This window comes from Parasteatoda tepidariorum, chromosome 9, assembly GCF_982258835.1.
Source record: "Parasteatoda tepidariorum strain Cologne lab strain chromosome 9, Ptep-v5.0, whole genome shotgun sequence".
Taxonomy (NCBI): domain Eukaryota; kingdom Metazoa; phylum Arthropoda; class Arachnida; order Araneae; family Theridiidae; genus Parasteatoda; species Parasteatoda tepidariorum.
In genome coordinates, this window is record NC_141763.1 from 34661625 (window position 1) to 34678484 (window position 16860).

The 16860-nt window shown below is 29.5% G+C and overlaps 1 protein-coding gene across 1 annotated transcript; it reads left to right on the top strand.

The window, feature by feature from the left end:
- Window positions 1-5702: 5702 nt before the first annotated feature.
- On the top strand, window positions 5703-14560 carry LOC107453039 (uncharacterized). Its single transcript, XM_016069699.3, has 4 exons — window positions 5703-5820; window positions 7972-8046; window positions 10249-10422; window positions 14348-14560. Exons 1-4 carry the CDS (start codon window positions 5790-5792, stop codon window positions 14512-14514), a joined length of 447 nt encoding a protein of 148 aa, XP_015925185.3. The 5' UTR covers window positions 5703-5789; the 3' UTR covers window positions 14515-14560.
- The last annotated feature ends 2300 nt before the right edge of the window (window positions 14561-16860 follow it).

The following is a 16860-nucleotide window of genomic DNA, read 5'->3' on the forward strand; positions in this document are numbered from 1 at the left end:
TCAAATGTCTCTGTCACATTTTAACATTTTTTTACTCTTATATTTTAGCTTTTCTTATTTCCAAGCAAATTTCTTTCAGCAATAAAAAATCAACAGGGGTCGATGGAGATCAACGGAAATCACAGAAACGCGATCCCAACGATGTTGTAATTCCACCCTCCCCAGTAGGTAACACCCCCACCTTTGCACCCACAGGTAAGAAGGAAAACTTCTGTGGATACCGACTTCTCAGGTAAAAGAAATGAAAAAGAAAAAAATTGATGCAATTTCTTTTCCTTTTATCACTACCATTTAATATTAAAAATCGTTTTCTTGTATTTTCTTTTCCTTTTTTGCAACTCGATGAAAGTTCTCACGATAGATTTTTTTTTTTCCTTTAAGGTATTTAATATCGTTTGGTTTTCTTACAATAGTTCTTAAGCGGATCAGGATTTCTGCTTGGCTGTTTTGTGAAAAGGAAACAAATTAAATAGCACAATTATCGCCAAAAGAATTATATATTTGGTGAACTTGAAGTCAAGACCTGGAATTAAATGTCACGAAATTCCATAAATTATTTGCAATTAAAAACTATATTCAGTTTTGATTAATTTGATGAAAACATGAGTTTGACGATTTTTTTTAATAGTTACTGGGTTATTCTTAGTTAATCAAATTCATCAACTTAAAAATAATTTAGAACTTAATTATTTAATTAGATTATGTTAGTGTAGTATTTTTTTTGGTTTGGCTGTCTTGTGAAAAAGAAACAAGTTAAATAGCGCAGTTATAACCAAAAGAATAAATAGTTTTCTCGCTATGTATAGTGCTGCCAAAAAAAAATAAATAATAATAATAATAATAAATGGAACAATCTGAATAACTTTTGATCTAACAATCGGATCTTCACGTTCTAGGACTCAATCTTAATGATTCGAAAGGATGACCTCGAATATGATAGTTAATTACTGCAGATGATATTTTAAGTTAAAGAATCAGACACAAAAACGTACTTTTTCTGAATAAGCATATCTTTTTTTGACGGATGCGAATTTCTGGCAGAGAAATATGGTCCAAATAATTTGGTCGGAGTGCGGTCCAAAGTTTTGGCCCCTTACTGTTCATTTTAGCATTATTTCTCCATATCTCGAAAACTTTTAAAGTGAAATTAAAGAATTTTGCACACAATTATAACATTTGTTTATCCAAAGATAATTCCATTCAAAAAATAAATTTCAGTAATTATTTATAATTTTTTATTATTTTATTCTGTAATAGTCGAAACAATTTTGAATTTTGAGTTATAATTTATTTCAACATTCAAAATACAATATTTGAGCGAAATCTGTAAAATAGTTATTGAGAAATCGAATTTTAAAAAAGTCGCATATTTCAACCGATTTCGCTCAAAAAAATACAATAAAAAATTTTTTCGATTTATTTTAAATGAAATAATAAAAATGAAGGAGGAATAATTGTTAATTATTTTTTGTGTGTGTGGAACTATCTTTGGATAAATAAACTTTATAACTGTATGCAAAAACTTTTCAATTCGCTTAAAAAGTTCTCGAGATATGGCGAAATGCAAAAAAAATAAAATTAGCATAATTAACATTAGGGGTCCAAACTTTGGATTGTTATCCTTACCAAAATATGCGAACTATATTTCCCAGATTGCGGCTACCCCTCAATATTTCGGGGCTCAGAAATACGAATCCGTTGAAAAAAAGGTATGTTTAATCAGAGAAAGTACATTTTCGTGTTTTATTTCATAACTTAAAATATCGTCAGCACTAATTAATTAGCATAATTGAAATCATCCCCTAGAACCATTAAGATTAAGTGATTGAACGTAAAGATCCGATCATTAGATCAGAAGTTAATAAGGGTGGTCCGTTTCTTTTTTTCCTTCTTTGCACACTGCACATATATTTAGTGAACTAGAATTCAAGACCTACAATGTAAAGTCACAAAATTCCATAAATTAATTGTAATTAAAAACTGCATTCTGTTTTCATTAATTTGATGCAAACATGAGGTGAATTACTTTTTTTACTAATTTTTTCTAATAGTTGCTGAATTATTTTTAAATAATAGAATTATTTATTATTTCTTTTAATTATATTACGCATAGATAGTTTTCATTTCCCTTATTTCTAATTTTAATTATGGATACTTCTATACTTAGTACTCGAAATAACATTACGTTTATCTCTCGGATACTTCTGAAAGAATAAATATAACAGATGTGTTTTCTTTCTCTAAAAATAAACTTTTAATCCTTATTATTATTAGAATTGAAAATCAAAATTTTTAGAATTTTTTATTCAAAATTATTGTTTGAAAATATTTGAAAGAACTTAGATAGATAGAGATCTATACTGTTCATTCATGCATGAGAATTTTGAATCAAATTCTTATTTCTATACGGCGTACCAACAAAAATATTTTTTAAAAAGACAGAAGTAAGAAATAATTCTTCAAAAATATACTAAATCACACGAATAAAAAAACTACTTTTACCCACCTACATTACTCCGGAGGGGAAGGGGAGAACATTTTTATTTTTGTAACATTTTCTTTAGGAGAGTGGATTTCAAAAATAATGTTTCGTTAAAAATTTATGCTCTATTTTTTTGTTGTTCTATTATACATTTCTCAATTTAAACTCCGTTTGCTTAAAAAATTCTTTTTTTTCTTCCTCAATTGGAACAATTAAAAGTCGTTAAAAGATTACCAAAGAAAAAAAAATTGTTAAAAAATTTCCAAAGCACTCTCAAAAACATAATAAAAATAGTAAAGATTCAACTTTCTGCTTGTTACTTCTTCGAATGAGCGCAGAAACTACCTTTTAAAAGATAGTCAATAGAAAATCAACATTGCCACGCTATGTTAAAAACAAAAATTTTTGCCTAAAACCAAAATAGAATTAAGATGAATCCATAGAAATTAAGTTGCTTTGTATCAACACAATCGAAATTAAGATAATTTTGATTAAAATGAAGAATAAATTTTTGACTACTTCATTGCCAGATTTTAATACCTTTTTTCGATATTTTTTTCGATATCTGTTTTTCTTTTAGAAATTTTGATTATTTTTAATTTTATTTATTTATTAGAAATTTCACTTATTTATTTTTATAAAGATAATTTTCGTGTCAGGTAGAGGGTAACGTCACGATTTAGGAAGCGTCTGATACAAAAAATATATAATCTTCTGTTTTGTGTTCAAACGATTTTGTAATGTGGTTTTAAAAAAGAAAAGTACGAAATATGATGAATTATATACAAATAAATAAATAATGAAATTAAGTTTTTTAAAGAAAAACTTTATTTGTGTTATTTCTAGAAATTTTAAAATTAAAATCTTTTTTAAAGATTTTGTTAGAAAATTATGTTTTCTAAGAATTTAGTATCTATATTTTAAAAAAAAAAGGAAATAGAAGAGGCAAACGATAGTTAAATACTTCCAGAAAACGATTTGTTAAAAATGTTATTTAGTCTTCTGCGATTCTAATGCGCCATTTTATTTATTTATTTTGATGGAAGTAAAACTGCATAGAATTTGGAGTTCCTTCAAATAAGTGAAGCGTATTGCCATTATTTAAAAACGCAAAGCGAAGACTTTTCAGTGAAAGGAAAGTTAAAGCTCCATGAAATGAGATTGTTCTTGCATTTTAAAATTAGAACCAGTATACATACAATTACCACTGATCAAAAGAAGCGTCTATGATTCATAAACAACAACTCTGTGAGAAAATTTTCTAACAATCTATCATTATCTGTTATTTCTTTTCATCATAGCAGACGGCAAAACTAAATGAGAAAAAAAGTTCTGTTTTGTGAGAATGTGAGATGGGTTGTAGCTCTAGTTTTTTTAGCAAAATATTTCAGGCTGAAGTTTCTTCAAGAAAAGAAAAAAGAAGATATAAACGGGGGAAAAAAATCATTCTTGGTGGTCAAAAATTTTGATTAGCATTGTCATTTACTTATTTTAAATTTTTTTTAAAAGGTGTATAAGCCATTATTTTAGTTGATAGTTTCCCTTTTATGTTATTGTTTGTGTTCATTGAATAAAGAATCATTTTTTTAACATGCTTTGAAACTTACGAAACAGAAATATAATCGGTAAAATAATGTTACAAAATACAAAATTTTCTAACTGATGTAATGCTCAAACTTTTTTAACCTATTTAGTTGAAAATTTATATTGTGATATTGAAAAAGTGAATTTTAAGTTGGATAATGTATTTTCATTTTATTCTTATCATTTTATTACAAACAAATTTATTTAAATTTCCCTATTAAAATATCAATAGCAAAATACCATTAATTCATTAATTTACCAAAACAAGATTTTCATGCGATTGAAAAAAATACTGTAAATGCAAAACACCTTGAACTCATCTTAAAACCATTTAAAACAAAGCTATTTTGAATTCATTTTTTTTAAAATTATATTTTATCAATTTTTCTCTTTGTAGTTGTCTTTTACGTAAATAGCTTAAGAAAAAATAAATTTAAATTCATTTAGCTGGCAGTCGTTTAGCTTTTAATGTAATATCTGATATTTTGAGTAGCGTATTCTTTTAGAAAAACTGTTCATTTTTCTTCATGAAAATCAAGAAAACTCTTTCGGTGGTCCGATATAAATAAAAACATGGTTGACAAAGCAACCATGTTTGCTATCGATTTCTTTTTTTCATTATAATACTTTATTATTTAGAATTCTTTGGTGGAAATGAGATAGAATATTAAATTTTAAATAGAAATATTAAATGTATATTTTTTCTAATCTTAAGGCATACAGGTTTTTACATTAATTTTATTAATATAATTTTAAATAGGAAAATTAAAATTTAAGCGAAATCAACTGAACAGCTCTCAGGTTTAAATTGCGTCTTAAGCTCAGAAACTATTCGATAGATTTTCTTCTCAATCTCAACTTTAATAAACATTCAAAATTATGTGAAAATTAGTACGCCCAGCTTCAATCATTGTAGAGTTGAATAATAAGTAGTTATTTTTATTATTAGTTTGAATCACCGAAATACTTCCAGAAACATGATAAAATACTGAAGGGCAGTATATTAGATTTAGAGAAAGAGGAGTACTGGTATACACTGTAAAAAATTCCGGATCAAATTACAGTAAAAAGTACTGGCACTCTAAGTGGAGTATCTGTAAAATCTCTTTTACCGTAAAATCCACTTTTACAGTAAAATTTTATTCTGTAGTTTTTATAATAGTATTTATTTAGTTGCAGTGAGTTGCGGTATATATATCAGATTTTTTTTTTTGTTCCGCTAAATTTTAAGGTAAAAATGGATTTTACGGCAAAAAATACAGGCATCCTAAATTCCAGTACTTTTTGCCTTAAATTGATACAAAATTTTTTACACTCTCCGTGACCGCCTGGTAATCAGATTGTTTTTTTATTTACCTTTGACAAAATTTGAGACACAATTTTAAAATATTGCTAATCAAAAGTACCTTTAGTCGCTTCCGTTTATTTTATTATTAAAATTATTACATATTATTATTTCCTTTATTCACATAAAGCACAAAATAAAATGAAAAAAGTTTTAGGCATTGCTGTTGTTAAAGAGTCATATTTAAAGAATGTAAAAATGAAAAAAGTTTAAAAGAACAAGTAGTAAACAATGGCTGTATCATTGTTGGTATTTTAATTGTTACTATTTTAATTGACTTAAATTTCTATTGTTATTTGATACATTCAAAATTTTTGGAGTATTTGAGTCAGGTCAAGTTATCTAAATGTTTTCAGATTTCACTTTCAAAATTTTAACATGGTTCAGATGTATGGTTTTAGAAAGATTTGTAAGTCAATTTATCAAAATTTTTATTAAATTAGAATTTAAGAATGGATTATCTTTTTAAATTCATGCATATAAAAGACCTTTACGAGGTTTCTAGCCTCTTATAACCTTTAAGAGGTTTCTACCCTCGCCATCCTGAACTTTAGGTTGCATTTTTAATTTGTGTTTTCTTGATATTTTTTTTCACGTAATAAACTTTTGATGGTATAGTATTATTAGACAGCACAATACCTTTCGAAAAGAGTATAAAATAGAGAGTACCTTTTTTAGATTAGGAGAAATGGGGCTTGATAATTTCTAGAATTTCTATGAAGTTTTCTTCCTAACTTTACGACAATTAAATGATGCGATTTATAGTTTTTTAGTTAGTCATTTGTCCGGGATGACTTGGTTGGCAGAGCGCTGGACTAACGTTCATGAGAACGGGAGTTCAAATCCAGCCTGCCAAAGACTCTCCGTGTAGTAAATGGTGTTGGTGCACGATAAATCAGTCGGGTCATAAAATCCTCCATGTTCCCATAACAAATTATACCTCTGGGGATGCTGAATTAGAGATTGATCGTCACCTTGTCCAGGTCAAAATTACATAAATCTGTGGATGAATGAATGGATGTATGAATGGGTCCGCTCTAAAAGCGTATGCGATGTGTGAGTGTAGCAGAAGTCGAATTCTTGGCAATAGATGGCGCCACTGGAGAGCAAGAACAATCGCACCTATTACCTAATGGCCCACGAAAACAACAGCAACAGTAAGCCATTTGAAACTACACGTTTCGTTTCTCAGTTTTTATATTTTTAGAAAAAAAAATCTAATCTTATTACAGTTTAATTTGATGAAAACCGATTTGGATGACGTTAAAAAATTCTTTTAATGTTAATTGCATAAAAGCAAAGATACTTATCAAAAATAAAAAAACAGGCAACTGTATGCTATTTAAGTACCGATCAAAAACTGTTGATTGCAGAATTGTATTGGCATAATTTTGCCTGAAAAAATTTATAATGAATCCAAAATACCGCATACTTAATACCTCGAATTGTTTTTACATGCATCGAAACATGTATTAACATGCATCCTTTTTTCTACATGTACAAAAAGATACTGCCAAATAGAGTAAGGATTCATCATTATTTGTGAAAATTTAATTATGAGGATTAAAAGTATATTTAGAGCTTTCCGTTCTCGTCTCCACCCTTTCGATAATCGAGTTCGGTCTTAAGAGCAACTTAAAATAAATTGCTCAAAAAAGGTAAGAGAAAACTATTTTTTAAATAATTTTTATACTTTGAACTATCTAGTCAGGGAAAGATTATAATTAAAAGATGAAAATAAAGTGTTGGTTTTTTATAAGTAGTTTTCCCTTTGAAGGGGTTCAGGTGGTACAAAAAGCTTAAAAAAATATTAATATTAAAAGTTTTTATTGTAAGAAGTTGATATATTATTATAAAAAAAATTTTTACTGTTATTTAAAAATAAAATGCTGCCCAGATTTTTTTTTTTTTAAATTTTGAAAAAAATAATATTTATCTAAATTTTTTACAACACAAGAAAAACCATGCTTTCATTTCCTTTCTCATATTAAACTTCAAGTTATGATTAAACTTGGAAGAATTTTTCTTTTCTCCATAATAATTATTTCACGTTTTTTCGAACTTTGAAATTCTATTCCTCAAAACTTTTTAAAGATCGCAGCATAAAATCCAAAAATACATATATATTTTAGCTATTTTACTACGTAATATGTTGGATAAATTCGTAGAACTTTTCAATAATTTAATTATAATTTCTTTAATAATAATGAAACGGTATAATGTGTAATTTTTATTTGAGAAAATTTTTAAGTTTTTCAAACATTAATAGTAAAATAATTTTTAAGCCAAACTGATATGTAAACAGTTTTGTACAAAATAAAATGTAAAAAAATTAAATTGAATACTAATATTATAAGTAATATGAAAAAATAGATAAATACATTTTCGAAAGCTTGTTTTATACTGAAGATTTATGAGCTTTTTTCGTATACTTTTTGCATAATACAGAAGCAAAAAGAGCTCAAAAGAATACATACATTTTAAAAACTTTTTTAAGAACTTTTTTAACTTCTTTTTTAAGTTGTAACTCTTAGTTCAATTGCAATGTTATTTTTTTCAGTCATTTCACTAATTCTTGGCAGCTATTTTTTGATAAAGACTTATGAATCCATAAATCAACATTGGTTTGGTAATGGTAAGCATACTCAATTAATTATACTCCTTTATTTAATTTTAACATTTAACATCTTCCTAATTCACGAACCCTTTTTCAAAAATAATGAAGTGTATAATTAAGCATAGCAATCTTAAAAATCAATATTATTTGTAATAATATATTGTTTAAAATTAGCTGTGCACCATTGAGATTTTTTTTTATTTGTTAATTTATTTACTTATTTTACATGACGCCATGTAGTAAAGTTTTAAGCACACATGTGGTTTATCTTAGGAAAGAGTAATTTAAAAAAAAGTAGGTGATCGCCGAAGACATTTTTGCTAACATACGGACTGATAATTAATTTAATAGCCTTCAAACTAAATTTTAATTGTTGAAGTCACGATTTTAGTCGCTTTAAACTCGATTGATATCGTAATTGTAAGTCCTTAAGGTACATAAAGAAAATCATTTTGACAAAATTACCGTACTGTATGGCAATATTATTTCAGGCAAAAAAAAAGGGAAAATAAAACATAATTATTGTAACAATAACCAAAATAGATAGAATTTAAACCATTCATTAGGCAATTCTTCCGTTTCTATAGTATTAGTTTACGGAAAATTCTGGTTTTCAAAATTATAAGTTCGTATAACCAAACATTTAGTAAGAAATGCAAATTAAAAAATAAATTGAACCAAATAAATTGTTTTTATGTCATATTCCTAGGTATCATGATAAAATTACCAAATTTTTGCCACATTTATTAAATTTTACCACATATATATTAAAACCATATTTAATTGTTTTTACCAAAGTCATTACTTGAGGGAATCGTTAATAGAGCCTTCAGCCAGAAAGATGGTAAATTTTTCCATATTATGGTAGTTTTGACTACACTTTTGTTCTCAATGTATGGTTACTAGTCTATAGTAGGGCAGCATTCGAATTATTAAAGAGATCTCGAGATTCACAATTTCTCATGAGGATTCGTAGTACCAGACTGTAGATTAAATAGGTCTTAAAAACTGCGCTTTTCTTATTTTTCGAATAATAAAATTTATAGGGCATATAAAAAAATAAAAGAGTTGAAAACGAGACACAATCACGATTATCATGAACAGGAGCTAATTATGATCATTAAAATAAAGTTTCAGATATTGATAGAATTTTTGTCACTTTATTCGTAATTCTATATTATTATAATTTCTGAAGGTTTTAGCCTCACAGTATGAATTTCTAAAATAATAAACAATTTCCTTTTGATTTTTAAATTAGCAATTAGGAATAATAAATATAATTTAGCCCCATAAATAACTTTTCTTCCAACAGCATGAGGGGGGTAAATTGGTTAGAATTGCTCCTCGACCACCTTTACTTCCCAGACAACTTGGTACCCATCGATCTGAAGCTTCAAGCCACAGCCGGGAATCGAATCCTAGTGTTCAGTAAAATTTTAAAACAATGAAGTAATGGAGCTTTAACCTCCATAACCACCTAGACTGAACAAAGGAACATTGAAATTTTGTATTTTTTTTTTTTACTTCAAATTTACAGCTAATCAGCCAATAGTTGATAAAAATCTAAAATTTCTTGGGGGTGGTTTTCACCTCTATCCTTACACACACCGCTGAGATACTATCTATATAGATTTATTACTATTATTGTTGTTATTATTGTTGTTGTTATTATTATTTTGTTTATGTGTTTCTTTTTGATTGAAACCGTCGTGTTCCAATAATGGTAAAAAATTTTAAACATAAACGGTGCCAGGGTCATATTGTCATACCAATTACTGGTGATAGAGCTTGCCCTTTTACGAGAAATAGTATATATCTGAGCCACGGTGGCTCAGGGGATAGAGCTCTCGCCTCCTAGGTTCGAATCCCAGCTTTCACTAGTTGATACGAACTCCACAAACGGCTCGCACCAACCACATTGCTGGCGTAATAGACGGATGATGGGTTAGAGTGCCCTTGCCGTTAGGATAATCGTAGGAGGTTTTCGTGTTTTTCCTCTCCATATGGCGTCAATGCTGGCCAGTTTTACCAAAAAATATACCACAAAGGCTAGTTTGTCCCAATATTTGATTTAGGAGCTCCCTCGTCTTCTGGGTTGAATTCAAAATTACAAGGCTACGGTGTTGAACATTGGTAGGTTGGTAATCTGTTCAACAACGATTATGAAATAAAATAAAATAAAATAATGAAGTTTAGTGATTTTGTTTTCATTTCTTACAGATAATTCGGTTGAAGATGATATTCTGAAAAACATCTACCAGAAAGTTGCGTTTGTACCTGGAATTCGTCTTATAACCTCAGAAGATTATGAATTTCCCATAAGTGAAGTTGGACTTTGGGATACCATCGCAGGAAGCTTACTTTACTCTATTGCTTTTGTTTTCCTTCTTTGGTGTGAGTAATTATTATTTATAGCGTTCACTTTCTTTTCTTTTTTTTTAATTCTTAATTAATATCAATGCATGAACATCAAGGGACTGTCCATGAAGGATATACTATTTTTTAATTATTTTGATCTCTTTTTTGTCTCAAAGTGTCACCATTCTCTGTATCCACCTCCTCTTGTCACATATCATGCAATATTACATAAAATTGCATAATACTTTTAGTCAGAAACAAATTATTGGATTATAAATTATATTTCAGATTTTAATTTTACTTTAACTATATTTTTGAAAGACATTTGTGAGAGTAAAAATAACAATGATTATGTGTGTACTTATTTTGTTGGAAATAAGATAAAGATTTACAAAAAGAAATATAATAATAATATACATTAGTAATAATAAAATATTAAAATATGTGAAAGCAGTTGTATTTTGAAACTTCCAATGGGTATTATTTTCCTTTTCTCTTTTAAGATAGTTTGAATTCAATGAAAATGACCCGTACTATTTTTGCCAGTGCATATTCCCAATAAGGTTCATAACAGTAATATCAAACTCATTATACGTGGTAATTAAAATTCAAACTTTGCGTGGTAATATCAAACTCATTACTTGTCCCTGGGAAAAAAAACTATTTTCTTATTGCTTTCCATTAATTTATCGCATTTAAAAAAATAAATAAAATCGCATTTAAAATCGCATTTAAAAAAATAAATAAAATCGCATTTAAAATCGCATTTAAAAAAATAAATTATCGCATTTAAAAAAATAAAATGCGATAAATTCCATTAATTTATCGCATTTAAAAAAAATAAGTATGTAAGTAAAAACACTGTAAAATAATTTGTAAAATAATAATTACATTTTTCACTTCTTCCTAATCATATTTTCGAGCAGTTTTATGGTTTGTAAACTTTTATCGTTTTTTATACCGGGCTTTTAAGCAACTGATCCTTTTTCGAGTTTAGGACAATCACTGTCTAACTCTGTAACTTAGTAATTCTGATCCTGACCCAATAGACAAGGGAACTCTTGGATCAATCATTAAAACAAACTAGTCTTCGTGGAGGACTATCTGTTATTCGCATTTGCGTTACATGGAAAGTAAAGAATTAAAGCATCACACTGCTAGCACGCCATCAAGCCAATGATCTAACGCATGGCCAGCATCTTACCCATGATCTTACCCATGATCTGATAACCCATTCTAACCCATGATCTGATAACCCATTCTAACCCATGATCTGATAACCCATTCTAACCCATGATCTGCTTACCACTATCTGCTGGAAGAAAAATATTTTACTTCAACATTAATGTTGATGAGAGCCAGGAACCGTCAATCAACTATCGCTGGGATTTCGACCTTTATTGATTCATTGGAAAGTGAGCACTCTATCTCGGAGCTTAAAGATACAAGGTATTCCATATTAAACACCTTTAATCTATAATTCTAAAACTCTTTATCATTAACAAGGAAGGAGAGATTGTAAAAATCATTGTTTGCAATCTCTCTCTTTTTTTTAATTTTTTTATTTACTTATTTTTTTATTTTTCAAAATAATCAGAATTAGAAAGTTTTTAAAGGGGTTTTAAATATTAACTTTGGACTTGTTAAAAAAAGGAAGAGAGGAAAAATTAGGAACTTTTTTTTCCTGTAAAAAAAGTGATGCATTCCGTCGGATATAATTTCAAGAATGATTCCGATTTTGTGAAAAACGATAATCTGGCTGATAGTACTACTGTCGGTGTCATAAATTCTTCAAACGATTTATCATTTAATACTAACAGTTTGAAAAATTTATTGCTCTTTTTTATCTTGCAATCTTGATCGTACAAGTAGTGGCGTCAAAAGTCAATTCTCGCCAAACTTAAGTTTTTTGCTACAAATTAAATAGTGGAAATATTGAATGAAATCCCGCCGTTTATTTAATTGAATTGACTTCTTCGAATGTTATGAAAAGGCTTATATTTTATAAAGCTTTCGTTATTAAAAGTTTTCAGTTCCTTTTGAGGAAAATTACTTTATCGCTTTAATTTTCTTTCTTTTTTTTAAGATTATATAATTACTTAATGTTAACCTATAATTAAATTTTCCGTTAAATTTTCTGGTGAAAATTAGATCTTAAAATTTAAACGTCATCATCACCTAACCATGGCCAAACCTCTAGCCCCATTTTTTGGGGGCTCTATCTTTAAACGACCATGGTAGGAATGCCATGCAATTTTGACCCTGGTCAGACGCGGTAGATAGTGCCTGAGCCGGTACCTCTTTCTAAATTTACCACATCACAACCAACACGAAGACTTTTAGCCACGCAGATTTAACAAGCACCTGACTGCCTATACGCGCTGATTTAAATCTATTTTTACATATAAAATGGCTTAAAAGATAAAGAAGTAATTTTTGTCGGTCATAAAGATCGAACTCAAAACCACCAACTCTCCATGTTAACGGTGTGAGAGACGCCTTAACCGACTGCGCCAACTGAGAGACTCAAAAATTTAATCAATATAACAATAATAACAACAAGCTAACAATCACAAATTACTAGCATGATAGCTGCACGAAACTTAATGTTTTAGTAGGTAGATGCATGCCTCTTTTGAAGCGTTTTTTAGAAAAATAAATGGAAATGAAAATTCGTTTCGTTTTTTTTTTTTTTTTTTTTTTTTTTTACGTGAAATTCCTTTAGTTCTCTAAATGGTTTAAAAAAATAAATGGAAATGAAAATTCGTTTCGTTGAAATTCGCTTAGTTTTCTAAATGGTTTAATTTATAATAATAATAATAATAATAAAACAAAATGAAAATTCAATGAGAAAGGCAATCATCACCCCAAAAGTCTTCCGAATAAAAATATGTGATAAAATTTCAATTTTAATTATTAAATATCGAGCTTTTTCACTCACCGCCTCTTAAGAGGATGCTATAGCGTGGAAGGGGGCTGGGCCAGCCTGGCTTGTAAGGCGTTGCACCCATGTCCGAATGGTCGTGAGTTTGATCCCCGCTGGCCTAAGACTCCTCGTGGTGACTGGTGCACGCTAAATCTGTCGAGGTCACAATGCCCTCCAAATTCCGAGGTACAAATCAAAACCTCTGGAGGTACTGGATTGGAGATTGATGGTACTCTGGTTCAGGTTACGATCTACGGCTGGATGGATAGTGTGTCCTCCCTGTATAATGGGGCGTGACTCATGTATGTCGTCTCTGGATCATCTTCAAACACATTTCCCTTACCGTCACCAATAACCCACTGTGCAGCTGTAAAGCGACGTAAATGAAAGTACCGTACCGCGTACTATGCCGTGGAAGAAGCACTGCATGACGTATACTCTTTCAATTTAATTTAAAATTACATGTAAGCATTTGCAATGGAATGTTTCTCCATCAGTATAGTGTCCTCTTAAACACAAAGGAAAGTCGGTAGTTTTCTATATTTTTGGGGGGTTTTAGGAATTGTTTTACATTTGGTAAACCATCTCTTTTTTTCTTCATTAATTCGCCTATAATTATATTTAAGGCTTGGGGGCTCAGGGGATAGAGCGTAAAAATTCCAATGAGGTAAACCGGGTTCGAACCCCAACGATGGCTGGTTTATACGAGTCCCGCACACGGCTCGCATCGACCACAGTGCTGACGTAACAATATCCTCAGTGGTAGATGGATCATGGGTTAGAGTCCCCTTGCCGTCAGGCTAACCGAGGGAGGTTTTCGTGGTTTTTATTCCTATGTATCGTAAATTCGGGTCAGTTCCATACAAAAAAGTGCACGAAGGCTAGTTTGTAACGTTGCTTAACTCAGGAGTTCCCTTGTCTTCTGGGTTGGATACAAAATTACAAGGCTATGGAGTTGAACATTGATAGTCGTGAACTCAAAATTGGGTCAGTGGTTCAACGATGGTTATATTATGATTACCTTTTTTTTTGTAGTGTTGACTCCGATGCCGAATGTAGAAGTTCGATTTTTCTTTGTGGTGAGATTTGAGAACAGAAGCGCTGAAGATGAAAATGCGCAAGCTGTAGTTGTACACCACCAACCCTATTGGCATGCTGGTGGCGGAGAAGGTGGGAGGTTTGTGGTTGCACCACCAGGTTGATTAAGACTTTTTACATCAGTCTGAAATTTCAATAAAAAAAAGTTGCATTTGATCTTCTTTCTGTAGTTCATTTAAACTTGTATTATCTTTCATTTATGATACCTCTTCAGAACCGTAAATAGGCAATGCCTCCTAGAAGAGAGAAGGCCTCAGCACGGATCAATTTAGTTGTCCGCCGTAACGAGCATAAACTGCGCAGTTGATGAAAAATAAGAAAGATGTCACTACGTTCGGACTACTAAGTTGTGCAGTGGGGGAAATACCAAAGATGTTAGTAAGTTTGGACTACTATAGGATCAATTTTCTGGTTTATGGTAACCCGTGCTGAGGCCTTCTCTCTTCTAGGAGGTATTGAACTAGGGGGATTGCGAAGTAGGTGATCACACAGAGTCACTAAAAACTAATTTAATTTGTAGATTCATTTAAGTTTAATAAATTTTAAAATCGGAGCGCAGAAGACAGGGGACTGATTGATTAAACTAGCCTGCATCTGTGTTACATAAGGAAAATAAGTCACCATAATGGCTGAAAAATTGCTCTACGCAATGGTATTTATCTACATTGAGAAAAAAAGTATCGTCTTAATTACCAGAATATGATAAAATTTACAGTCTGTTTGGCTCTATTGCAACACCAAAAAGCTCGGTAATGTTCACCAAAGCACTTTGGTTACGATTTTGGTAAGATTAACAATAAAATATGGTTGCAAATCTGTGATAAATGAATTATAGAAATAAATAAATAAATAATAGAAAAATTTGATAATTTCATTGTGATAGAACATATGACATAAAAAACCATTTATTCGACTAAATTTACCTCTCTGTTTTGTATTTTTACTAATTTGAGGGCATAGGAATTATAACTTCGAAAACCAGAATTTCCAGTAAACCATTACCATATGAATGGTGAAATTGCCAAATGAATGGTTTAAATACGATGTATTTTGGTTTTATTAACCAGATTTTTTTTTAAAACTTAGAAATGACATTATTAAACAGTACGGTAATTTTACCAATTTTTTTTCTCCGTTTAACTCATTACCCAGTCTGTATTATTTAAAACTGAAATAAAAACAAACTACGTTTAAAATCTTTAGTTTCTAATTATCAACCTATTATTTCATATTTTGCATCTGTTAAAAGTATTTTTTTCCGTAACATTTTGTCATTATATTTTGTCAAATAGTACGCGTTAATAATGATTTTAATAATGAATGCCAATGAGAAAATTGTTCTCAATTTCCGTTTTTTGAAATTAATTTCATTGATTTTTGAAAGAATCATTTAAATGCCTTTCTAGAATAATAAGAATTATTTAAAGTTTATTCAACAAACTTAAAAAACGGAGTTAGCCTCACTTTCACATTCATACAAGTCCTTCTTATCTTATTTTAAAATAAATATAGTTTGTCTGTGGAAAGAACTCCCCTCGCCATAAAGTCTAAGGCTATCTACTGCTATCGAAGCAGAAATAGTGCAAAGATTTGAGTCTCTCGCTCTCCTGATTCCTTTTCTCTCGCCAACCAGAGCCATATAATATTAATATTGCCCTACAACCCAACATGAAATAGTTAAGCCTCTTAACCATAATCATCACCACTGTTCCAAGCAAATGAAGAGAGGATTCCTTTCCATAGACAAACTATACTACTCCAGCTTATTTTCACAGCTAAACAATGGGCACCACACGATAAACTACGCTCAATAAACTTTAAGGCTATGCATCACAAAATCAATAAAATGATTTTGGCCCACTAATCAAACAAGGTATTTATATGAATACATTATCATTATTTTAAAATAATAATTACTATTTTTTAATTATTATTTGTTCTCTATTTAAAAATATTTTAAATTGTTTACACTCTTTTTTACTATTAATTTCTAATGGTTAACATTCTAGTTTACAAAAAAAACAACAACAACAAAATCTACTCACTTTTTAGGTAAACTATAATGAATATATGATTATAGAAAGGGGAGGTGGGCCTAAAAATAATAGTAAAAGAACAGGATATTATCATACTAGAATCCCGCTAGTTCTAAAGAAATGTATTTAAAAAATAACACCGTATTTTTCCACTGTTATTTCCTTGCAAAACTATGAAAGAAATGAGTTTACAAAAGAAATCATATCATGTTTAATCGTGTTTAAGAAATAGGTTTACGAAGAAAAATGTGATTTCAAACATTAACCAAGTAAACTTGTTCAAGAAATAAGTTTAAAAAAAGTAACTAAATTATTTTTATGTTGAGTCCAATCCAGATATTCGTTTTTTTCCAACCCCTTTTTTTAGTTACTTATTTTTATTTATTTTTAACCTTTTTATCAGTCTTAATCTGA